The following is a 27,515-nucleotide window of genomic DNA, read 5'->3' as shown; positions in this document are numbered from 1 at the left end:
TATTATTTATCGATCTGTCAATTCTTCTTTTTGCACCCAAAAACATTTAAACAAAGAGGTTCCAATAATTAAGCAATCATACACAGTTAAATATTACAACAAATATTATAATATTTGTGTTTATATTTAAAATGTATTTTTTATTTTCTTATGAAATCATTTGTTCCCCTTTGCATCCATAAATCTGTTAACCCTTTGCATGCTGGGACATTTGTCGTCTGCTAAAACATCGTCTGCTGAATTTCTAAAATTAGCATTTTCTAAGATTTTTTCAAAAGAATACTATCACAATAGCAAACAGTTTGGATCCTGATGAGATGCCACGTTCTGTGGCGTCTCATCTGGATCCAAACTGTTTGCAAAGGCCTTCAAAATTCGGTTCCAGCACTGAAAGAGTTAAGAGAACACAATAAAATGTAAATCATATTCATAGATCTGTAAGAAAACCAGACATAAAGGTTTTGATGATGTCTAAATTGAGCCATATTTCCATGGAAATCAAATTACAATTCCAAAGTTTGTACAATAGTTGGGTTAATAGCTGGTAAATCGCATTTCATCCCTGGTCCTTAAACACTCTGGGATGTCGTTTGGCAGCTAATATCTCCCCAATAAACCTGACTGATTCCTGATTTATAACCTAAAGTCAGCTTTTGGATTTCTGGTTCAGGATTACTTAGGTGTTTTTACTTAGACTTGCAAATGAAGGATTTAGGATGAAAGTGCTGTATCTCATGTATGCATGCTAAGCAGATACAGTAGTTTCACAATGGAACCCCTTTTGACTTTCACTGTTTGTAAACCCTTTCCCACTCAGAAGAATAGTGAATATGGCTATGTGCAAACAGCATAAAACCAGAACAGCCTGTGAGTATCTCGCAGCCTGTTCATGTTTTATGCTGTTTGCTGCTCATCAGTATCTAAGGGTTGGAGATGAAGCATTTAAAACTTGAATTTAGAAAGAAAGCTGGTATTTATTTAAATTTTACTTTCTATGGGATGAAAAATGCATCAAAATTCTTAGAGTCCAACCCCTACTTCTGGTCACCCCTCATCGCCGGTCGCCTGTCTTCAAAAGTAAAGATCTTAGAGATAGTTGTTTCCCCTGCACTACAAAGTTTTAAATCAGCATTTAAATATTTATTAATTTAAAGCCCATGCATTCCACACAGAAGAATGATGTGATATTGTACATAGGGTCTAATTTTTGCATTCTTTTAATAATTATCAAGAATTTAAACTTATACACAAGGACTGTTTATTTTGTGGCTAGATTTTGTAAACTTTTGTGAACAATGAAACTAGGTTTTTTGATTACAAATGAAATTATACCCATTTGAAAATACTTACATGGAATAATGTTTCATGTTTTGACACTGTACATGTATAACATATTGATGTAAAACATAATGCAATAAGGTATGTTAAAAGTGTGTTTTGAAAATGCCAAACTATGCTTATCCATACATATACTTGCATGAATGACCTGAAAAATTATATCGCGATTCAGATATATTGCCATCATTATTAGTATTAACAGAGTTGCAGTGTATTTCTGTTTCTATCCCCACGCTTTTTGAAAAGGGTGGGGACATTGTGGTTATCTCCGCCGTCTGTCTGTCCGTCAGTTATGGGGGTTGGGGTGGGGCCTGGGGTCAGAGATTTTCACTCATTTTTTTATGTTTTTTTACATTCACTTCTTCATTTCTACACCGATTTACTTCAAATTGATACTGAACATCTCTTATGACAATACGGTCAATCTCAACTATGCATGGCACCATAACCAATCCTGGGGAGCCCCGCCCACATAGGCCACACCCACCCAAAATTGCCTTTTACTATAACTTCTTCATTTCTACACCGATTCACTTCTTATTGATACTGAACTTCTCTTATGACAATACGGCCAATCTCAACTATGCATGGACCCATTACCAACTCTTGGGCGCCCCGCCCACATAGGCCACACCCACCCAAAATTGCCTTTTACTACAATTTCTTCATGTCTACACCAATTCACTTCTAATTGATACTGAACTTCTCTTATGACAATACGGACAATCTCAACTATGCATGGCCCCATTACCAACCCTGGGGCGCCCCGCCCACATAGGCCACACCCACCCAAAATTGCCTTTTACTATAACTTCTTCATTTCTACACCTACTCACTTCTTATTGATACTGAACCTCTCTTATGACAATACAGTCAATCTCAACTATGCATGGCCCCATGGCCAAACCTGGGGTGCCCCTGGGTCAAACATGCGGCGTGGGGATACACTTCGGCCTCTGCCGTGCCATTGCTAGTGTAATTTTGTGTGCAGCATATCTTAACAACCTTGAGACTGTTGTCTAGTGATAGGAAGCTGGTCTAGGAATTGGAAGGTCCCTGGTTCCAATCCTACTCAGACGACATAATTTCTGAAGAAAAATAATCCCAAACAGGCTCCTGACTTCAGAGAGTAAATGTACCTGTGAGGGAAACCAACCTATTTTCCATGGCTGCGAAATGTTAAGGGACCACTTATATCCCAGCTATGAAGGGGGGGGGGGGGTATGTGAAAGTTGGGTGAAGATGAGTCCAGTATCAATATTTGACTATAAACCCTTAACCTATACAACTTAAAGAGGTCTCAACTTTAAACCTATTAAGGAAGCCAAGTCTCACTGAGGGGATTTGAAGTTCACAAGAGCCATAACTCTTGCTTCCATATATGTAGGGTCATAAGTAGGGCCTTTATTGTTTTAATAAAATAAAATGCAACATTTAGTTAGTTTCCCTATAATGCAGCTCTATGGCTTGAACCTAAGTTATCATAATATTGACAGCTTAACAACACTTATATATATTCAATTTTAATCAATCTTAAAGAATTTGGGAGCAAAAAATCAAATACACCAATTTCTCAATTTGAAGACCTCATGACAGGAATTTTCCTAATTTCAATTTAATTTTACTCTCATTTTTCGCATTTGGGCTGGTACCCGTACTTTTCCCAATTTAATAGGCAAAATAAATTGCTGAGTATAATATTTTTTCTAACATATTGGTTTGGAGTGTGATTGAAATGAAAGGTGGAGATTTTTCATCAGTCTTTCAATAAAACTCCAATTGATTTGTTGGCCTTCATTTGACATTATTTTGTCATCGGAAATTCCAGGGAATAAAAAACTGTTCAGTTCTGTTAAATCTCCTCTAAGTTTGTCACAACATTTGTCAGAAAAGTATTCAAAGTGAATGAAAAGTGCAGTCTACTGAAAAGGTCTGTTAAAGTCCTGCTGTGGAAAAATTGAGATTTTATTGTTAGTATATTTAAGAAATAATATTTTTCCATCATGGTTTGTTCAGTCGAATAACCCACAGTAAGGAGTATAGATGCGTAGGAATTAAATCACGAGTGCGCAGCACGAGTGATTTTAATAACACGCATCTATACTCCTTACTGTGGGTTATTTGACAACAAATCATTATAGAAAAATATTATTTCGATTCTAACACGATTCTGATTGATTTGGTTCAAGCTTTTGGATGTGAACTATATTTTTCAATACTCCGCCCTTCTTAGTACAAAGTTCACTATTGATTGACGTCATTGAATTGTACAAACATATGATGACGTTTTCATTCATAAATATTTTGTAAATGACGTCACTTTCATTGAGAACAAAAATCATAGCAAATAAATGACGTCACGTTTATAGATGCTACTGAAAAGCTGACATGCTATAAATGTTTTCTTAATAATGTTTCTTAACAAATATTTTTTTTTGTAGGCGTGGTTATGCCACTTATCACCAAATATGCAATTTGTTGTTTTATTACATTTATATACATGCTACATTTATTACATTTCTCTTAGAGCAGGGATAAGCACGTGCATTTTACTGCAATATTTTTGTTATTTATTCGGAACTAGTTTTGACACATTAAGCTCCGTCCATAATTTGTTGCAGAATAACCCATCGATGATTTTCTTCGTTGTTTATATGCAATTTGGCACGTACCGTGTTAGAATGTTTATCACCCAATTCAGAGACGAAAAAAATCATCTATGCCTCTGTCTCATTGAACAATAAATTCAATTATTTGTCAGTGTATGAATTCAACTTAAACAAGAGTGCCAAACTGTCACAAGATACGCCCGTTTGAAGGTTTTGGACACCATGCTAAATGCTTGAAATGCACTCAGTGACCTCAAGACCTAGTTATTGACCCGGCATGACCCATATTTGAACTTGACCTAGATATCATTTAGACGTAACATCTGACTAAATACGGTGAAGATCAGATGAAAACTACTTCAATTAGAGAGCGGACACCATGCTAAATGCTTGAAACGCACTAAGTGACATCGTGACCACGTTTTTGACCCTGCATGACCCATATTTGAACTTGACCTACATATCATCTAGACACAACTTCTGACCAAATTAGGTGAAGATCAGATGAAAACTACTTCAATTAGAGAGCCGAAACCATGCTAAATGCTTGAAAAGCACTAAGTAACCTCATGACCTTGTTTTTGACCCGGCATGACCTATTTTCGAACTTGACCTACATATCATCTAGACACAACTTCTGACCAAATTAGGTGAAGATCAGATGAAAACTACTTCAATTAGAGAGCCGAAACCATGCTAAATGCTTGAAAAGCACTAAGTAACCTCATGACCTCGTTTTTGACCCTGCATGACCCATATTTGAACTTGACCTACATATCATCTTGACACAACTTCTGACCAAATAAGGTGAAGATCGGATGAAAACTACTTCAATTAGAGATCGGACACCATTCTAAATGCTTGAAATGCACTAAGTAACCTCGTGACCTCGTTTTTGATCCGGCATGACCCATATTCGAACTTGACCTACATATCATCTTGACACAACTTCTGACTAAATTAAGTGAAGATTGGATGAAAACTACTTCAATTAGTTAGCGGACACCATGCTAAATGCTTGAAATGCACTAAGTGACCTCATGACCTAGTTTTTGATCTGGCATAACCCATATTTGAACTTGACCTTCATATCATCTAGACACAACTTCTGACCAAATTTGGTGAAGATCGGGTGAAAACTACTTCAATTAGAGAGCGGACACCATGCTTAATCCTTGAAATGCACTAAGTGACCATGTGACTTAGTTTTTGACCCAGCATGACCCACATTCAAACTGTACCTAGATATTGTCTAGACACAACTTCTGACCAAGTTTGGTGAAGATCGGATGAAAACTATTTGAATTAGAGAGCGGACACTGCTGTGGACGCCGCCTGCCGCCCGCCCGCCCGCCAAGGGTGATTAACTATAATCTGTCCCGTTTTTAAAAACAGGGGTATAATAAAAATGGTACTGTTTGTCAAGAAAATTATATCTTTATATATTAATGCATTATCTGTATATATTCAAATTATATATTTATACATTGTGATTATGCATATATATAATGGTTACAGGCATTCATGCACAGTCAGATTCATGACGTAATATCACAAGTTTTGGTATTATAAGACATTCAAGGAGTTCCATATAAAACAATCAAGCATCATATAATTAAAATAATATAAATATATAACTGAATAGTTACTCTTGCTTTCTGTTGCTGGGAGCTATATATGGGACCTTGACAAAGGCGAATGCCAGTCTGGTACAATTGTTTATAATCTGACAAGTTATTACTACTTAGGCTCTAGTTGTTATTTCATGTATTCGTGATCCACAATGAAAACAATGGCATTTGTAAAAAATATTGCAAGATTTTATAATGTATATTTCCAGAAAGAAAATTTATTTCTGCATTATTAGACCGAGTTCATGGAAATCGCTGCACAATTGATGAAGTTATGGCTCTTAAAAGCGATGCACCCTGTTTTTAGGGTAGTTTTGAGTTAAATACCTTGTTATATATATATTTGATAGTGATTTGTTTTTTTGAAGAAGTTGGTTTTACGTTATAATTTGATTAGTTTTCATTCAAAATGATGTTTTTACTAATTAATATCAGTATGCCACACGCTAACCACCTGTGCTATTAGCAAGAAAATACCCTAAATATAATGGAAGTGTTTGTACACTGTACAAGGTTTTTTTTTGTTCTGTGTATTTTCTTGTCTGACTGTTTTATGAGCAGGATTGTGTTTCTTTGTGATAACCTCAAACCATTCTTTGTGGCATCTCTCAATCAATGCCATTGAATGTTTATGTAACTCCTGAGTGTTAATTCAAACTACTCTGTCAATTAAAACTTCTACAGTCACACAAACACCGACTACGCAAACAATGCAGATCTTGTTTTAATCTTTTCCAGTTTTCAAAACTTAAGTATTAAATTTTGCCACAACGGTAACCCTCATTAATGAAAATAATAAAAGATCATCATCAAAGTGTCTGGTATTGATGGCAGGATTTTCTGGAAACTCAGCTCTCAGAAAATCCTGCCATCAATACCAGACACTTTGATGATGATCTTTTTGTTTTCCAATTTCTAGTTGTTGTTTTTTGCCAGTTTTTTTAAATTGAGTGTTGATGATGTAAAATAAATATGTACATATAAATTGCAACATACAGGTTGGTTATGGTATAAAAATCCCCCAAAACTACTGTAAAAATGCAGTCATAAGTCTACCCGCTCATAAGTTGGGGGGTAAAAAAATGATACGAAAATCGGAGATTTTGAGTATGTCCAAGTCATAAGTCGAGTCAAAAATTATTCGTGCAAGAATTTCATAAACAGACGCAATTTTAAATGTACGGGAAGTTTTTATTCTATACATAGACCATGATGTCAGTATAGCACTGTGGGACGTAGACATAGCGAACACGTGTATTATGTACTTTTTTTAATATAATCAATAGGAATCAATATATATTTATGAAATCGAAAATAATATATGAAAATATAGACAAGCAAATCATAATGAACCACATAAAAACAAAAAAAACAAACATAGGAAAACAGAACTTATATACATTTACATCGTAATTTACACATCAACGAAATACGACACACCAAACTCGCGTTCAGCAGCACTTTTATTAATTGATTGATCTTCAAATTCTATCACACGTATTTTAAACGTATTGTCATACGCATGGCATTGGCGTTTTCGAGGCATTTTCACAAATCAAATGTGTTAGTCAAAATTATAAATTATTATTATAAAGTTTGCACTAAATTGTCCATGCTAGTAATAATCCACAAACTTATAATCCGATGACACACTGTGATCACTGTAATCAAATCTTTGTACGTTTAATCTGACTATCAAAACAATTGCTTAGTTCCTCTGTAAACAAGTTTTTATGACAATGATTGACATAACCAATAGACCGCTAACTCCACCTTGGTTCTACATAACAGTTTCAAAGGCGGAGCTATGCACATGCTCAAACATAATTGGACGATTGCCAGTGAATAACAAACTCGCGATTGGTTAAACATGTTGCTTCACAAATTAAAGAAATTTTATTTTATCGGCGAGAAGGGTGATGCTTTATGGCTTCTTGACAGGAAGCGGCTTTCCTTTGATGACGTCAAACTGTCAATTCACCCACGTTGCCAATTCTCGCTACTTTTAAAATGACTCGATCTTTTGTTTACACTTTCAGTTGTAAAAAAAAACACCTGCTTACATGAAAACTTTGGATTAAATTATAAAAATAAAAACGAGGGAAATGTTGCGGCAAACTGTGATTATATTAATTGGTAAGTATCAGCTAAAAGAGGAAATTTTGTGTGTCGCATTTCAACAAGTTTTCTATACAACAACAACTTTAACCATTTCCGCGGGGATCGATCTAAGTAGAATGTCATCATTATTTTTCATGGACGACCTCATAAGTCGAGACTGTAAATTTAATCAAATTTTTGAGGAAAAAAATCTCGACTTATGACTGCATTTTTACGGTACTTTCCTCATGTCAATTTTAAAATCGTACCCGAATATTACAAAAAAAAAAAAAGACACAGATCTTTTTTGGGGATTCTGTCATTTTTAGAGAGCTTAGTAACACTTTGAAATAGTTAAATCTGTGTGCAATTTTTATTCAAAGAATACTATCAGAATAGCAAACAGTTTGGATCCTGATGAGACGCCACGTTCTGCGGCGTCTCATCTGGATCCAAACTGTTTGCACAGGCCTTCAAAATTCGGTTCCCGCACTGAAAGAGTTAAATGTTATCTTCCATGATTTTAGTATTTGTTGCATTGTATTTATTTACACATAAACAGCTGTCTATACATATATAACTTCATAAACCCTCCTACATGTGTTTGAAAGTAGTAATAAGGAAAACAATTAATTCAATCATCATAAATGAGATATCAATTACATTTCTGTGCACATAAAACTCTTTGAAGCACTCTTGTTTATTTCCCATGCAACACTTGCAGTTGTCTTCCAGGATTTGTGGGCTGTACCCTGAGATAGTGTGCCAGATGTTAATTGGAAAACATGAAATAAACATGTGCAGATTGTTAAATTAAACAATTGTGTAGAGTAAACAATACAATTAACTTTTAAAAAAACACAATATTGAGTGTATATCCTGATTTTGAAAATAATCTTAGGTTGAAAATTTAAATTTCTAAATTTAACTGAAAACAAAGGTTAACCCATTTATGCCTAGCGTCTAGAAAAAAGGCCTTGGCAAACAGCGTAGACCCAGATGCGGTGTCTTATCTGGGTCTGCGCTGTTTGCTTAAAGGAATTTCTGTAAGAAATATTCTAAATATAGAAATAAATATACTAGACATCCCTAATTTTGGAAATAAATTGATCCATTTAAAAGGATGGGAGAGTCCCCTAGGCTTAAATGGGATAAACCCTTGTTGTTTCTTATGTTTTTGTTGTTGTTCCCTTATCCACCACATAAAATGTGTGTTATGTTGTATCTTACATTGTATGTGTACAAGTAATGCATATTTACACCTCTTTCAATCAATGCATAGTACATATTACATTTGCAATGAACATTTTTGCACTTATATAATATAAATACTAGTATGTTCACAATATACAACATATTGGATATATAATGTCATACATGCCATAATTTTTCAGACCAATTCCGGGACATTGAATTAAATTGTCCGGGACTTTTGCCGATTTTCCGGGACATGTATAAAATGTAGCGATATTAATAGACATATGCATTTTGGTACGTTTTTTGTTTCGCATCGTCAATTGCAAAAGTTCGAAAACCTATCCGAAATACACTTGATCTTTTAACGTCAAATTAAACATTACTACTTCTGTTACTTGATACAAGCCACGTGTTTTCAGTGTAAGCGTTCTAAACATAGATGGTGACGTCACTGCGTTATTGTTATTAAGACCGGTGTGTAATGCGTAGTTGTTGATACGTCTTTATTCATGTATAACATTTATATAATAAAAAATACAACACTACAGTACCGTTAGATCGTCAACTCAAATCAATTCACAATACATACAACCAATCACAATAAAAGCGGGAAATAATGACGTAGTAGAGTAAAGTCCATTAACAACTACATTATACAATGCCGCCTTTTCGGTTTTACCGCGAACGTGAGACAATCGATATGATAACAGGACCCCTGTTAATTGATCAATTTTGACACGTAGCGTAGTCTGCACGTCTGCCTATTTGGGTAGGCATTGTCATGGAGACGCTGCAGATATACACAGATTCGAGGTGCAGTTAAGCATAAGATAAGGTACATGTATATATGGATTTTGTAAATTCCGGGACATTTGACAGATTTCCGGGACAGCAGGACAAGTTCTTCATTTCCGGGACTGTCCCGGACAATCCGGGACGTATGGCATGTATGTATAATGTATTGATTCAGGCCTATTGGTGGGAAATTCCACTCACATTTGATTGGCTGTTAATACACGTTAATATAGGTCAATACAGGTCAATAAAAGTAAGACAGCTACTCTGAAAACAGTTAGTTTGAACGAGGCCTTGATATAAATCTGTGTCACCAATCCTTTGAAAGATTCTGATGATGCTGGTCCCTCAGAGCAGGGATTGAACCCCTAGAACCTCCTGGTCAGAGGGCAGAAACATTTAAATCAACATCAAAGTAAAGTGATACAACCTTAAATATTTTCATCCTAAGATTGACTGAATCCCATGCAGTTGTAATATTTGAGCTTCAAAAACATGCTGTAGAGAAAACATATACTCTTTTGGATAAGAAGAAACAAAGCTCTTAAAAAATTACCTCAACTATACTAATTCTTCATTGGTAATTGATGTTGATGTAAATAGCTAAATAACAGTGTCGTACACCACACTTGGCTGTAGAAATTACTTCTGTCATGCAGTGCCTAGCTTTAAAGCACATCTTAATTAATCAAGAGAAGACAATATATGAGCTGATAAATCAAACGAAGTTCTCCACAGGGACTTAAATACCTCTGTCACAACAGCTGGTGTCTTTACATTTACCAAAAAAAGTAAGGTTTTTTAAAGCGGCAATAGTTGTTGTAAGAATGCCAATGCATGTTGGTGTCTTGAAGGCATCTTAATATGGTCAATATTTGCAAGTGGTCCTTCTTTCTGTTGTCTTCGCATAGATTTCTTTCCGTCCATCTGTCTTCTTTACTTTTCAAAGAGCATGATTCAAAGTGCAGGGATTGTTCCATATGATATGAAGATGTGCATGAGTTGATTGTGTCGTCTTATGTTACAAATGACAAACTGTATCTCAGATCTGAGATGCAGCAAAGTTTTGAACTGTCTATATCATCATGCTCAGCAATCTAACGTGTGACTTTGTTTTCAACAGTTGCTATACTTTTTACAAGATGAGGCATAGGGTGGAAGGTATTGTTTGTGACCACTGTAAATCTGTGAACGATACCTTGAAGTATGTCTGTGTGTGCAGTATTATTGTCATGACATGTCAAGCAAATTCAATTCTAACATAAATGTCCCAGGGAGTTGTGTAAAAATCATTTGACAGCGGAAACCCCTGCGGAAACAAATGAATGTCAGCTAAATTAGAGAGGACAGAATTACTATCAGACATCCAAAAATCAGACTTTGAGATGGTATTTTTTTAACAATGCATGTGGCAGTTTACCAAATCTGTTGCTGAGTTGTCTGTACTTACTTTGAAACCTAGAAAATCTAGAGGGTTGCCATGGCATAGGGGATATGGTATCCGCCTTAAGCGACAAGGAGGTCATGGGTTTGCTCCCCACTGTGGGAGCGTTCTTAAGATCTGCCCCATAGATACCATGGATTGGTTATTAAGCCCCAGAATAGGGACTCAAGAGCGTTTCAAATAAACCTTAGGCTTTTGATACAATCAAGCTAAAATCAATAGGTTTAAACTGAAACTAAACTAAACGTAGAAATGATAATCAATCTGGCACTGAGGAATTAATGTTATTTTATACAGTAACAGTTGCAATAAAACATCATATTGAATCACATGACTTCAGTGAGAGCTATGTCCCTATGTAACATCAAAGTCATTTTGAATAGTACCTGAGAAACATCCACTAGCGCTTACAAAAGTTCAGGAGTATTGAAATTAACCTACTTTATCATTCTTGTTTTACATTATCGAATTACAGAGCAAAGGTGATTGGGAATTAATGCAACTGATTGGTTTCAGAGAGATGTTGAGAGGATATTTCCAGTTGACCTTTGATTACATGCTGCATTAGGCATTCTTCAGGAAGATACTCTGGCAATAAAAGCCTAATTACAGTCTGTGAGAGATGTTAACTAACTCAGTTAGATAATTATTTAGGTATCTGACACAGATATTGTTTTACTTGCATATGGTAATATTTCCGAAGATGAATTAAAATAGCTCTGATATTGATTATTTTACAACTGTCCTTTGATTCCTAAAGACTGCATTTGCTTTCATTGATTAAAACATTACAATTCTCCAACTTTTTGTCACAAATTTACAAAAAAGTAAATAAAACATTCACAGTCATGCAACATAACTTGTGTGATGATTTTTCATGAAATTATTGTAACAGTAATTGCCCATCTTCCTCAGATTTAAGAAGGGCAATTATATAATTTACTGGCCTACGGGGAAAGTGTAAGTTAGTTACAACACCTAGGAAACCGTTAAACTAGATACCAAGGAAAAATAATAAAAACTTTTGAGTTCATTAAAGAATCATTCATACAAGCAAAAAGCAAAAGAACATTTAAACTTAGAAATACTTATTACTATTTATATTACATACATTTATCAAACAAAATGGGTATCTATGTTGTTTCCAAACATTTGAATATTTGATTGCCTGTATCACAAAAGGAGTGCAACAATATACATGAACAGACACCATAATCATCACAATAACACATATGCATAGGCTCTGCAAATCAAACAGTTGACAGACATACCACTTTCATCATGGAATTGCATTCATATGGCTTTGGGTTCATCCACAGTTATCTTGGGTTTCACTTAAATTGTTTTTAAGTATCCATTAACACTTGTAGGAAATGCCAAGAATGGTCAGGTACTTTGTTAATGGTCATTTTATTTGAGTTGCTAATGACTAAGTGTTGTTTGAATGCACATTAGAACTGTTTTCATTCATGCAAATGTGTCTTGTGGAATTTTCTAGGGATAATAATACATGGGAGTTTTTCCCATCAATGGACAGCTGAAGTGCATGGGGTGCTATAAATATGGAGACTCTGTTATTAAGATCTGTTTTTGGGACAATAACCAATTATTGGCATACAAGATTAACCAACATGAAGATAAAATATGCTGCTTATCAATCATCATTATATCGTTCAAACAACAAAATTGAAATGATTTTATTACAGTACATATTTATGAATGTATAATGTGATACTAATATGAAAAATTGTTTATCTTCCTTATTCCAAAACAATCTTGAAATCTATTCTAAATCAATGGATCTTGACAAACAATATATCATTATAACTAAACTTATTTCAAATTTGCAATAACCCATTAAAACAACATAAAACAAGCAAGTAAAGGAAGTTCTCTCAGATTGACATTTAAATGCCATTTTGTATTGTATAAAACATGCTTTCATTATCGCTATATGAGTTGCGTTCTGAGAAAACTGGGTTTAATGCATGTGCGTAAAGTGTCGTCCCAGATTATCATGTGCAGTCCGCACAGGCTAATCAGGAACGACACTTTCCGCCTTAACTGGATTTTCGTGTAGAAGAGACTTCCTTTAAACAAAAAATACCAAGAAAGCGGGAAGTGTCGTCCCTGATTAGCCTGTGCGGACTGCACAGGCTAATCTGGAACGACACTTTACGCATATGCACTATGTCCAGTTTTCTCAGAATGTAACGCATATTTTTAGTGTGTTTTTTGCATACTGGTTCATCTTTGCAATCATCATTCTTTATTTTCAGATGTCCCTGGAAAGGATGGTTCCACACATTGTACTGGGGATCCAAAACCTCGTGACTGCTTGAACAACCTGGTAAGTACTATATGTAAGCAAAGCGTATTAAAGCATGTCATGGGTTCGATCCCCACTGTGGTAACGTTCTTAACATCTCCCAAAGACACCAAGTACTGTTTCCATGAAAAGGAATCAAGAGTGTTTCAACAAGCCTAAAGCTTTTAGTCCGGCAGTTTTTGTGTTTAATTGGACCTTCCTATTTTCATAAAATGTTGGTCTGTAAGACCAATACTTTTTAGTCAGTTTTGTTATGTCAAGTTTTGTATGTCATTTTATGTTCAACATTACCTTTGTAACGAACAGATTCAATAGTTACCCATACCAACCAATGAACTTCTTTATCATCAGTTGGTATTTTAAGCAATTTTTGTTATTGATTGTATTGTTCAGACATTGGTTACCAAACAAATTAAAATGCTGATTTGGATCTAGATGGAGCATTATAAAAGAAACACCAGTTACAAACACTTCTTCTTCGTTATGAATTTTCATTGCATGTTTCCTCTCCGCCATGTATTTTTTATCACATGATGTTTATAATTTAAGTACCTGTTTAAATGGAACAGATCTGAAAGTTAAACCCATTTATGCCTAGCGTCTAGCAAAAAGGCTTTGGCAAACAGCGTAGACCCAGATAAGACGCCGCATATTCTCATCTGGGTCTGCGCTGTTTGCTTAAAGGAATTTCTGTAAAAAATATTCTAAATATAGAAATGAATATACTAGAAATCCCTAATTTTGGAAATAAATTGATCCAATCCACTTAAGGCATAAATTGGTTAAAAACACATCATCCACTCATTGTTAACAAAAACCTTTCACATACTTTGCTGTAGTCAGCTACTGGGTGAATTTTCAGCAAATGTTTGCTAATAACATTACCTGTTTGACATAAATATTCAATCATTAATCGCAGGCAGTATGTGAATGTAATTCATCAAGTCTTACACCCTAGTGCTGATGAAAAATCCATACCATACCTTTATTATTTAAAAACTTCTCTCAAACTAATGAACGCAAATTTGCCAGAGAAATTTGAGTTCAGGTTTGGTACAAAAAATTTGTACTACGTTATTTTTAGCAAGAAATAATTATACTTAAATGTGATAACTTCATTTGCAAACGACGCCCCATTGAAATGGTTAAGCTTCATTAGTGGGTATTCTAATTGGATATTTGCTACGTAATTAGAAAAAAAGGCAAATAAAAACACACGTCTGTTTTAATGAATTATTTCCCTATATGAATTTTGTAATATAGTCAATTTTGAAGTGTCCAGCTAGGTAAACTATATACTTAAATGCAGTTTTAAAACTCAAATGTTAAAGAAACACTTTAAGAGTTGGATTGCATGTTTGTTAATATCATTAATGTATGATCTGTAAAAAAATATGCCTAATTTGCATTAAGTTTTTTTTATTAAATTAGGCATAATTGCAATACAGACTATTAGGGAAGAAAAGATAAGGTATAACCTTTTGTATATGTTTCCAAGATTAATCACATTATTATCCATTCATCTGCAGGAGGCCCATGGCCATGGTACTCCTGGAGGTGCTAAAAGCACTTGTTAACTCATCACGCCTGTTTGTTCTTAGTCAACTAGCCATGAAATGAATCTGGCATGGACCACTCTTGGAATAATGAGCAATGCAATGAATGATTTGTTATTTGCCAACTCTTCAAAACTTTCATGAGGAGACTCATTTGCTTTCCAAACTGGCACATAAAAAAATAAGTTTGGCCACAACAGATCTAGTTCATTCCCATGTATCTGCTTAAATCATTTTAAAATATAATTTCATGAAACTGCTATTTAACTTTTACCTTACTGCCAAAACTAAAAGACTGCTACTCCATTTTGGTTTTAAATGTTTATAATTATAAACCTGATTGAATACAGAGTGAAAAGACATCCTCTAATGTGGCAAATGTCCCTGACTTCCTTACAAAAGAAATCCCCAAGGGATAGCTTTCATAGATTGACCTCACACTGACCTACAGGAAGTGACTATGTTAACCCTTTACTTAACTTATATAAGTATTTTGACACATTTGCAGTCCCTTGGAAAGTTAAATTTAATTTGTTTGTGTTTTATATCTGCGTATTAACACAACACAACGTTTTCAAATGTTTGTCAAATTCAAGGTAAAATGCAAAAGCCCACAATGGGCCTCGCTCAAGACAGCAAGCAATAATACGCCTTCTATGTTCAGCTGCATGCATCAGACTGACTATTTACTAACAAAAACAGAAGTTGATTTAACGTGTGCAATTCTGATTGGCCGTTAGTAAAGTCATGTGTCTGCAACGTAAAGTTGATTTAACATGTGCAATTCTGATTGGCCGTTTGTAAAGTCACGTGTCTGCAACATAAATATGACGTATGCAATGGACACATAACGAATATATAAGGAATTGACTGAAGATTGACACATAAGGTAAGCAAATATTCGTGCCCGGTACTTATTGACGTTTGATAACTCGAGACTACTGAAATGTTGATCTAGGTGACTGCCTATTTAAGATTGTATGAAATTTGGAACAAATTTCGATTATTAAATGTGCGTTATGTTACATATCTAAGGGTTGGAAATGAAGCCTTAGAACTTGAATCTAGTTAGAAAGGTTTTCAATTAAATATAACTTTCTAAGAGACTTCAAACACATCAAAATACGTATCTAAGTTGTAAAGGGATAATCCAATTGGAGTGACCCTTCAATGAATGTATTTTTTGTAGAAGGTTTATTACAATCTAGAATAATCACTATAAAGACCATTCTTCCTTTTGTCAAGCAATACATCCTTATTTTCCACTAATATGAAATACAATAACAAAGTTTGCACGGTTTAATGTTTGTCTTTTTGTGTGTTGCATATTAAATAAATAAGCAATTGTGCATAATACATTACTTCTGACAGATCCGTAATGAAAACATGTCTTACTTTTGGATTGATTGGTTGGAATTTCATCTCCCTGCTTTCATAATCCAGCTCAACTGACACTCAAGAATGATTCTGTCTAGAAATATGGATTAATAGGAAGCTGATCTTGATGTCTGCATATTAAAGGGGGCATATAGGTTAAAAATAAGAACAACAGTTAATTGTTTGTTTCCTCCCCCCCCCCACATTTTTTTTGTGACGACCATAAATTGTGTGTGTTTGTATTAACTGTTAAGTTTTTGATATTTTTGAAAAATTCAATTTACAATGATAAAAATTATGCACAGAAAAATATGTTAGTTGAAACATACTTTTTTGGCAATATTGGACAAATATCTCAAAAGATTGTTTTTCTGAGAAAATTCAAGCATGTTTGTTTTTTTTATACACACACACACACTTTGTTATTTTTGATAATTCATTTTAGTATATAAATATCTTTAAATAAAAACATAAAATAAAAAATTGTTTACCGGTATCAATGCAAGCAGTTACATGCCATTGCTATATATTGTGTGGCGTGACAAACAGAATAAAGCACCGGATATGCAAATGAATCTGAACAATGCACAGACTAAGACATGAATCAAACCAAGCTTGACATATACCATTTTCAAAGGAAAACTTTTAATATGTTTTCTTTGCAAATCGACTGAGCTGCAATTCACTAGCACTTTCTAGGTTTCTTTTCCGAGACAAAGTATCCTTTTAGTTTTGAAATGGCAATAATGCCATTGACATGTTTGTGTTTATCATACTTAAATTGTGCATTATCATATAAATTTTGGATATGGGAAAAAACTTTTCGAGGGGAACGGGTCGATATTTCGAGGGCTCCAAAGAGGAAAAATCAACTGGCATTTTATTATTTTTTCAAAAACAATATTAACATATGAATATTTTTTATTAAAATGGTAAGGTAATGTCTTTAATCACAGTGAAGATGGCATTGCACAAGGTATTCTTTTTCCATAGTATAAGGGAGGAATTCCTATAAATTTAATTATTTGCATGAGTGATTACCTGAATTTATCTTTAAAGGGACCGTCAACTGCGATTGACGAAAAATGAAAAGTTCTAAAGTACCGTATTTTTTTACAATTATTAGTTTATATTGATTAAAATATCACGACTGGTATATTACATTATTTGAAAAAAGTCTTCATATTTTCAGTATATTCGGTAATAAATTTTACTGGGTACATTATTACCGAATATACTGAAAATATGAACTTTTTTTCAAGTAATGTAACATACCAGTCAATCGTGGTTGCAGTCCCTTAAAAGCTACTGTGATTGATATCGATCAAATATTAACGGTTATACAACTCAGCATAATGATACTAGAAATGTCTAATTGTCATTATAATGGCTAATTAAGTACATTAAAATCCCTCAAAAGATAAAAGTCTGTCCATTTTAAAGGCAAAGACCTTACTTAATAGTATGTTATTAAGCTTTTGTAACAGATCATATTTGTGTCTATATTTAAGCAGCTTCTAAGTTCAATCAGGATCCAAGTATATTAAGAAGATTTAAGTTAGTGAAACAGTAGTTATTGCAAAGTCTGCGTACGAAAGGTCAGTGAAACTGCCTTTAAGGTCACTGCACATTGAATGGTACAGCCCTAATGCATATCAACATTAAGTTTCTGAAGTCAGACCTAGAAGTTCAAAATTCCAACTTTAAGTCCAATTTATCTTAGTTTAGCCATATTAAATTTATGTTGTGTGTAAAAGACATTTTAAATAAACTTTTGAGCTTAGGACATAATTATTCAAATTATTGCTGGAAATAGACTGCCTGCCTTCCATTTATTGTGATCTGAGATTTTATATTTAAAAATATTAACATTATTGTAATTTGTTTGTAGGATTTGTAATAATGTAAGACACTTTTTTTTTATAGTATTTGGGAGAACAAAACAACAAAAGAAAACCCAGTTCCCTGCAATTTGAGTCGAAACGCTGAAATTAATCCAAATCAAAAAGGGCCTGGACCCTTCCCAAAATGTGCAAAAAGTCCAAAAATGTCCTACAAGAAATGTTGTGACGTTGAGAAATATAGCGTCTTTTAACCCTTTCAGTGCAGGAACCAAATTTTAAAGGCCTTTGCAAACAGTTTGGATCCAGATGAGACGCCACAGAACGTGGCGTCTCATCAGGATCCAAACTGTTCGCTATTCTGATAGTATTCTTTGAAAAAAAATAGAAAAAATTGCTAATGTTAGAAATTCTGCAGACGACATTTTAGCAGACGACAAATTTCCCAGCATGCAAAGGGTTAAGAGGAATACCAAGATTTTTTTACTCAGCATTCATACACTTCGGTCATTTTTTTGTAAGTAATTTGAGAGAATACCCAATGCATGGCTGGGGACTGTCTATAGCATGGTTGGGTCTAATATTGGGTATAGGTTTCTGCAATAATGCCAAAGACAATTTTACCTCCATCCAATGATTTAGCCCCCAATTGACAAATTGTACCCAAAGGAAGCAACATGCAGTTTTTCAAATTGATCAGTGAATTGTTTTGGGAGCAAAGCTGGCTTCATGGAAGTTTATTAAGATGGACTTGAAAACAACTAATTCACTTTTCTGTATGATAGAGACTGGTAAATTGTATTTAAGTACCTGTAGGTGAAACATTATTATATAACAAAGTAAAATTTGGTGCACTGTTTTTGGTGTATCAGAGTCTCTATTCTGCCTATATTTTTATGTCAGAATTGTATACATAGGGGTTTAGTAGAGTAGTGTGCAGTTCATGGTTTTATGTTACCAGTATTTTGGTGTAAAAATTCCCTAACACTCGCTTTTGTGTTACTTAAAAAAAGATGATTAGTTGATGGCATGAAAAGTGGACATAAATGTTAAACAATGTTATATTAAACTCATCCTGATACATATAAATGTGCAGCAATCAACATTATGCATGAAACTGTTGTGTCCACTGAGCATTTCTATATCAGCAACACATAGCTTTGCACTTCAGCACTTGAAATGTAGGTTACTATTAGCATTACTGACTAATTCCTGATAAATGCTTCCACCTACACTTGACAAGCAATAATGTTTTGGACCTTATTGGTCTAGACTTATCAGGAATTATATCTGAAATGATGTGAACATTAGATGAAAAAGGAGAAACCCTCGAGTGGTCAGATTCAATTGTATTCTTTTTTATGCTAATGCTTGGGTATAATTTAGGACTGTCTTGTGGGCAATAGACTGACTTGGCTGTAATTTTGTATGATGTGTCATGAACTGCTTGTGATTTCTATTGGGACTTATATAATGCAGTAATCCCAATATGGTGTTGAGGACCCTTTGGGTCAAAAGTACATTTTATTATGTACACCAGCTAAATAAATACTATGATAGACAATGACTCTACTACTGTGTTCTGAGAACTTGTATGATTCAGAAAAGGGAACGCGTCAGGGATTACAATGTATTGTATTTGTGTTTTAAAACTTTACTTTATAATAGATGGAAGAAAAAAATATTGTAAAAAGTGTATAATAAACAGTGTTATTATAATAACTTATCAGTTGAACGACATATAAATATATGTGCTGTTAAAACTATTAGAATGAGATACACATGAAAGTCGTCTTAATTAAAATTAATACTGATCAGATTACAGCTTATTGTACTAATCTTCTTGACTTATTATGGTGCGGTTATCAAATTTCAAACAGATTTATGTAAGACGATTAAATCTTATAAATGCTGCAGTTACCAGTTTTGCCTTAATAGTATCATGTTTAATAAATACAAGAATGCCTTGCAGATCGTATAACAATGAGAATACAATTAAATGCAATAATCTCTAATCTCATGTAATATTTTCAGTGCTGTATTAAAACTAATGCAATACTCTCTAAACCTAAGAAATGAGTTGTAGAATTAGAACTATTAATTTGTTTTGGCACGATTATCAAAGTATATTTGTTTGACCATAATCTTTTGGCTTGAGATGTGTATTTTTCTCATCCAAATGTGCTCATGTATGTCATGTGTTTCCTGATGAAGTTTTGATAATTTTGTGATGATTACCATACCAGACGGACTGGCTTGTAGAAGGTATCAGAACATTCATAATTTTTTTTTGTACAAGATGATTTGTTATATTAAAATATGCATGATTTTGATGCAGAATTAATATTGTAAATAATTATTATAAATATGAGACGTGCTCTTTGAAAAAGGTGTTTAATGCATGTGTGTAAAGTGTCGTCCCAGATTAGCCTGTGAAGTCCGCACAGGCTAATCAGGGATGACACTTTCCGCAAAAACTTGATTTTTGCTAAGAAGATACTTTCTTTAAACAAAAAATATCATAAAAGCGGAAAGTGTCATCCCTGATTAGCCTGTGCGGAATGCACAGGCTTATCTGGGACAACACATTACACACATGCATTAAACCCCTTTTCACAGAGTGTGGCCCATATATTTGTTTAAAATTACTTCTGGTTTTCTAGTGCAAATCAATACTCACTGGCCTGTAAAGGAACTATAGGATAAAACCTTGATAACTTGACATACTCCAGTTTAAAACAAATTCTGGGGAGTCTTGTTATATTTTTTTCAAATGAAAATTACTCTGATTTTATAAGTTATACTTTAAAAAGAATCGTCACAGAATATTCTTACGTGAAAAATATCAGGTGAAAATTGCCATTTGTGATCTTAAGTTCAACTATTTCGACTCCATCAAAGCGTTGGCATCCACATTTATATCAGATTGTAAGGTTAAAGTTCCACCAGGGTATTGTTAATTCACATCTACATGACTTCTTTAGCTCACCTGATTGCTCAGGTGAGCTTTTGTGACCGGTTTTTGTCCGTCATATGTACCTCCCTCCGTTAACATTTGCTCGAAAACACTCTAGAGGCCACATTTCTTTTCCCATCTTCATGAAACTTGGTCAGAAGCTTTGTCCCAATGAAATCTCGGCCGAAACTGGGTTGTGCCAGGTCAAAAACTAGGTCACTAGGTCAAAAAAAAGAAAAACCTTGTAAACAGACTGTAGAAGTCACATTTCATGCCCATTCTTCATGTAACTTTGTCAAAATGTTTGTCTTAATGATATCTTGGTTGAGTTCAAAATTGGTTCCGATCCGTTGAAAAACATGGCCGCCAGTGGACGGGGCAGTTTTCCTTATTTGGCTATAGAGAAACCTTATAAACACTCTAGAAGTCACAATTTTTGCCCAATCATCATGAAAGATGGTCAAAACATTGGTTTTATTAATATCTCAGACTAGTTTGAAAATGGTTGGGATTAGTGAAAAAACATGGCTGCCAGTGGGCGGGGCACTTTTCTCTATATGTATATAGTGAAAACATGTGAACAGTCAGTAGAAGTCACATTTTTGGCCCAATTTTCATGAAATTTCAGAACATTTGTTTCCTTGATACGAGAGTTGAGTTCAAAAATGGTTCTGGTCAGTTGAATAACATGGCTGCTGGGAGGGGGGGCAGTTTTCTCATTATGCCCCCCTGCCCCTTTCGAAGAAGAGGGGGTATATGGTTTTGCTCATGTCGGTCCGTCAGTCCACCAGATGGTTTCAAGATGATAACTCAAGAGCACTTATGCCAAGGATCATGAAACTTCATAGGTACATTGATCATGACTCGCAGATGACCCCTATTGATTTTCAGGTCACTAGGTCAAAGGTCAAGGTCACGATGACCCAAAATAGTAACATGGTTTCCGGATGATAACTCAAGAACGCTTATGCCTAGGATCATGAAACTTCATAGATACATCGATCATGACTCGCAGATGACCCCTATTGATTTTCAGGTCACTAGGTCAAAGGTCAAGGTCACGGTGACCCAAAGCAGAAAATGGTTTCCGGATGATTACTCAAGAACGCTTATGCCTAGGATCATGAAACTTCATAGATATATTGATCATGACTCGCAGATGACCCCTATTGATTTTCAGGTCACAAGGTCAAAGGTCAAGGTCACTGTGACCCAAAGCAGAAAATGGTTTCCGGATGATTACTCAAGAACGCTTATGCCTAGAATCGTGAAAATTCATAGATACATTGATCATGACTCGCACAGATAACCCATATTGATTTTCAGGTCACTAGGTCAAATGTCAAGGTCACGATGACCTGAAATAGTAAAATGGTTTCGGGATGATAACTCAAGAACGCTTAGGCCTAGGATCATGAAACTTCATAGGTACATTGATCATGATTCGCAGATGACCCCAATTGATTTTCATGTCACTAGGTCAAAGGTCAAGGTCATGGTGACCCAAAATAGTAAAATGGTTTCCAGATGATAACTCAAGAACGCTTTTGCCTAGAATCATGAAACTTCGTAGGTACATGGTCATGACTCGAAGATAACCCCTATTGATTTTAAGGTCACTAGGTCAAAGGTCAAGGTCACGGTGACCTGAAATAGTAAAATGGTTTCTGGATGATAACTCAAGAACGCTTATGCCTAGGATCATGAAACTTCATAGGTACAATGATCATGACTCGCAGATGACCCCTTTTGATTTTCAGGTCACTAGGTCAAAGGTCAAGGTCATTGTGACCTGAAATAGTAAAATGGTTTCTGGATAATAACTCAAGAACGCTTATGCCTAGGTTCATGAAACTTCATAGGTATATTGATCATGACTCGCAGATGACCCCTATTGATTATCAGGTCACTAGGTCAAAGGTCAAGGTCACAGTACCAACAAACGTATTCACACAATGGCTGTCAAGGTCACGGTGACTCAACTTAGAAAAATGGTTTCCGGATGATAACTCAAGAATGCTTACACCTAGGATCATGAAACTTCATAGGTACATTGATCATGACTCGCAGATGAAATAATGATGAAACTTGACCAGGATGTTTGTCTGGACAATATCTAGGTCAAGTTTGACATTTGGTAAAGATTGAATGAACGGACTCATCTCAGGTGAGCGAACTAGGGCCATCTTGGCCCTTTTGTTTTGTAATAATTATTTAAACTTAGAAACATTTGTTGTCATAAATTCCAGAATAAGATGAAACTTTGTTTTCTGTTGTATTTTTCTGTCCCCCACTATAGTAGTGGGGGACATATTGTTTTTGCCTGGTCCGTTGGTCTGTTGGTCTGTCTGTTGGTCTGTCTGTCTGTTTGTGCCAACTTTAACATTTTGCAATAACTTTTGCTATATTGAAGATAGCAACTTCATATTTGGCATGCATGTGTATCTCATGAAGCTGCACATTTTGAGTGGTGAAAGGTCAAGGTCATCCTTCAAGGTCAGAGGTCAAATATATATGGCCAAAATCGCTCATTTTATGAATACTTTTGCAATATTGAAGATAGCAACTTGATATTTGGCATGCATGTGTATCTTATAGAGCTGCACATTTTGAGTGGTGAAAGGTCAAGGTCAAGGTCATCCTTCAAGGTCAGAGGTCAAATATATGTGGCCCAAATCGCTTAGTTTATAAATACTTTTGCAATATTGAAGATAGCAACTTGATATTTGGCATGCATGTGCATCTCATTGAGCTGCACAATTTGAGTGGTGAAAGGTCAAGGTCAAGGTCATCCTTCAAGGTCAGAGGTCAAATATATGTGGCCCAAATCGCTTATTTTATGAATACTTTTGCAATATTGAATATAGCAAATTGACATTTGGCATGCATGTGTATCTCATGGAGCTGCACATTTTGAGTGGTGAAAGGTCAAGATCATCCTTCACAAGGTCAAGGTCATCCTTCAAAGTCAAATGTCATATAGGGGGACATTGTGTTTCACAAACGCATCTTGTTACAAGTTTCTTTTTCTTATAAATTTTAAAAATTATGGTTTCATTCAAAAGTATTGTAGTTTAAAAGAAAAAATCATATACAGTCCAACCTGTCCCAGCGACCACCTTTTAATAGAGACCACCTGTCCATAAAGACCACAATGATTTCCTCCCGAACGATTTCACTATATATTGTACCTGCGAATAAAGCCAACCTGTGAACAAAGACCAAGGACCGCCATTTTACATTCCCAAATGTCCATTTTGATACCTAACAAAGACCACTTCAATCATAACAATCAACTGTTCCGCAACTTTCAATAGAAAAAATGGCCACCATGACGCTGTGATAGTCACGTGATAAACATCTAACCAGTAGACTCGTCAGTCGCTATGGAGATATTGGCAAGTGAAAGTTTACTGCAGTTGTTTGTTTACTTAACACATTGCTAATTGGTAGCCCCCTGCTTCTTTTATGCATTTATCAGTTTGTCGAAAGTGTAAGGAATTGTCTTTGTATTTTAGTGACTCGTGATTAATGTACTAATTGCCGAAAATATCCAACAAAAGTTTGGGGCTTTCATCAATTCATTAAGGAAATTTACGGTTTCATTACATTTACAATGCCAATTACAAACATACATTTTGATATTCATTCCTTTCTTAAATTTTTCCGTGATAAAATGTGCAATGATTATCGATATGGAATTTGTCAGTTCAAGTACATATTCACGTATGTCAATAGTTATTTTTACATGATATGATTAATGAAATAAAAAATAAAAACTTAAAGGAAATTGAAATAATAAATATAAAATCAACTGTACTGTTGAATTTGTTATTTTGCCAGATTTTTTTTCAACAATGAAAAATTATTACATAAAGTGTAAACAGATAATGTATAAGACTATCCTATTTCCCATTTTGGTGCCCCTTTAAACTTCAAGTTTTTTAAATCTTTTTGTAAAAATGGATCATTAAATTAAACATAAAGTTTGTTTTTCCACTTTCAGATCTGTGCTGCTGACAATGTGCCTTCATTGGCCTCAAAATCTGGAGCCGAAGCTGTGAATTCCCAAATGATTCCTGTCGCAAAGTCCTTGGACACCACCAGGCTACACTCCACTATGTCATGGACACCATATTTAGTGCTTCTTAGCCTTGCTGGGATGATGTGCGTTCTGCTGGTGATGAACCCATTTACAACTGGCATAGCTGATGACAGTATTCCTACTCTTCGAATATCAGTTCCACAAGAGAAGCACATACGTAAGTTTTGCTTGTTACTTCTCCCAGGAAGGTTGTGACTAATTGCTGGCCTTGAATTTTCATTTGAATACATTAATGGAGCCTTTTCACAGATTTCAGCATGTATTGAAGTTTGTCATTAAATGCTTTATATTGATAAATGTAAACATTGGATCTAAAAAGCTTCAGTAAAAAACCAAGAATAAAATTAAAGAAAGAAAAAAAAGTAACCCTCCACTGGGCTTGAACCACTGACCCCTGGAGTAAAAGTCTATTGCTTACACCACTCGACCTTTCCTGCTCATACAATGAGTGATGTATTTTATACTTTAAATAAGCAATCCTCATAGTATCACAAAATATAACGACAACATTACATAACTCTCCAAATTATTCAATCCTTGCCTTGCAACGCTTTATGATTTTCAGGCTTTTAAATCGTCAAAAGATGCATTTAATGGATGTTCAGCATAACTGTTTCCTAACTTCATAAAGGAGCTGCATTCTTTAAAACTGGGCTAAATGCATTGGCATTAGTAAAGCGTCATCCCAAATTAGCCTGTCCAGAGCAAAGCTAATTAGCGACATCACTTTCAGCAATGGATAATCATTTAGAAGAGACCTTCCTCAAACAAAAAATCCACAAATGGGGAAAGTTTTTTCCCTGATAGCCTTATTGGCCACTTTAACCCTTTGTATGCTGGGAAATTTGTCTTCTGCTAAAATGTCGTCTGCTGAATTTCTAAAATAAGCATTTTCTTCGATTTTTTTCAAAGAATGCTATCCGAATAGCAAACAGTTTGGATCCTGATGAGACGCCACGTTTTGTGGCGTCTCATCTGGATCCAAACTGTTTGCAAAGGCCTTCAAAATTCGGTTCCCGCACTGAAAGGGTTACACACATGCATTTACCAGTTTTCCCAAATAAGCCAGTTGATAATAAAGCCTCATTTTACTTGTATGTTTGTTCCAAATAATAAACAAATAAGAAACAGTCACTATGTATTTATAATACATTATTCTCCAGATTTTAAACTTTAACTTATGTTGTGTACTTTATAAACTTTTTAAAACTTTTCTTGGTCTCTTAACCGAATTCCTCTTTAAAGACAACATACACACGCGCTAACATAAAATATAACCTTGCATTCTTTAGACATATGCAGTGAATCTTTCAGCACTGTGTGGACACATGATTGATTACTACTGTTTACAGTTCGGTATTTTACAATAAAAATGCCATCACATTATTTTCTGTTTTAAAGTACATTAACAAGACATACATTGGCATGCAGTGGATCCTGCTTTTCCATATCAGAATATGAGGCTGATCTTAAAATGGCCATTATTTTGCATTTAATAGCTTAAAACCAAGCATCTTACTGCGGTATACAAATTGTCTCACATAATAAGTATTTATATTTCTGGAAAGGACCTAATTTAATGTTGAACTACATAATAATGTAAACAATTATATGGAACATTACCTTTATATATTTTTGTATATGGGGCTTTTTGTGGACTTTTTTTAACCTTAGATCTGCGAAATGTTGTTCTGCAGTTCACGAATAATTCGTGAACTGTTCATGAACTGTTCATGAACTGAGTTCATGAATTGTTCACGAATAGTCAGTGAACAGAAAATAAGCCAAGTCTGTGAAATGTTCTTGAAATTTTAGTTCATGAACTGTTCATGAACACTAATGGCATGAAGTGTTCATGAAATAGTCTTGAAACCTAATGGCATGAAGTGTTCATAAACTATTCTTGAACCCTTATGCAATCAAGTGTTCATGAACTATTCTTGAACCATTATGGCATGAAATGTTCATGAACTATTCATGAACACCAATGGCATGAAGTGTTTTTTAAACAGTTCATGAACAACACAATTCTTGAAAAATTCTTCAGGGTTTTGCTGTTCATGAACAGTTCATGAACATTTCATGAACATTTTTCTTCTATCTTTCAATGGCTCATTTTCTGTTCACAGACTGTCAGTGAATAGGTCATGAACCATAGTTCTTCAAGAGTGCATGAACTGAGGTGGCATGAAGTGTTCATGAACAAGCATTTGTCAATTTATGCAAAGGTTATTATA

At 34.7% G+C, this 27,515-nt stretch overlaps 1 protein-coding gene across 3 annotated transcripts in view; it reads left to right on the top strand.

Annotated features, from left to right (window-relative positions):
• LOC127833863 (uncharacterized) overlaps nt 1-27,515 on the top strand; it is a 150,271-nt gene that overhangs the window by 95,553 nt on the left and 27,203 nt on the right. For all 3 annotated transcript variants that reach the window (XM_052359350.1, XM_052359348.1, XM_052359349.1), the window contains exons 5-6: nt 13,394-13,464; nt 25,180-25,435. In XM_052359350.1, the coding sequence (XP_052215310.1) occupies nt 13,394-13,464; nt 25,180-25,435 (327 nt within the window). The remainder of the gene's footprint in view (nt 1-13,393; nt 13,465-25,179; nt 25,436-27,515) is intronic.

This window comes from Dreissena polymorpha, chromosome 6 (genome assembly GCF_020536995.1).
Source record: "Dreissena polymorpha isolate Duluth1 chromosome 6, UMN_Dpol_1.0, whole genome shotgun sequence".
In the NCBI taxonomy this organism is placed as follows: domain Eukaryota; kingdom Metazoa; phylum Mollusca; class Bivalvia; order Myida; family Dreissenidae; genus Dreissena; species Dreissena polymorpha.
This window is presented reverse-complemented; position numbering and strand designations above follow the sequence as displayed.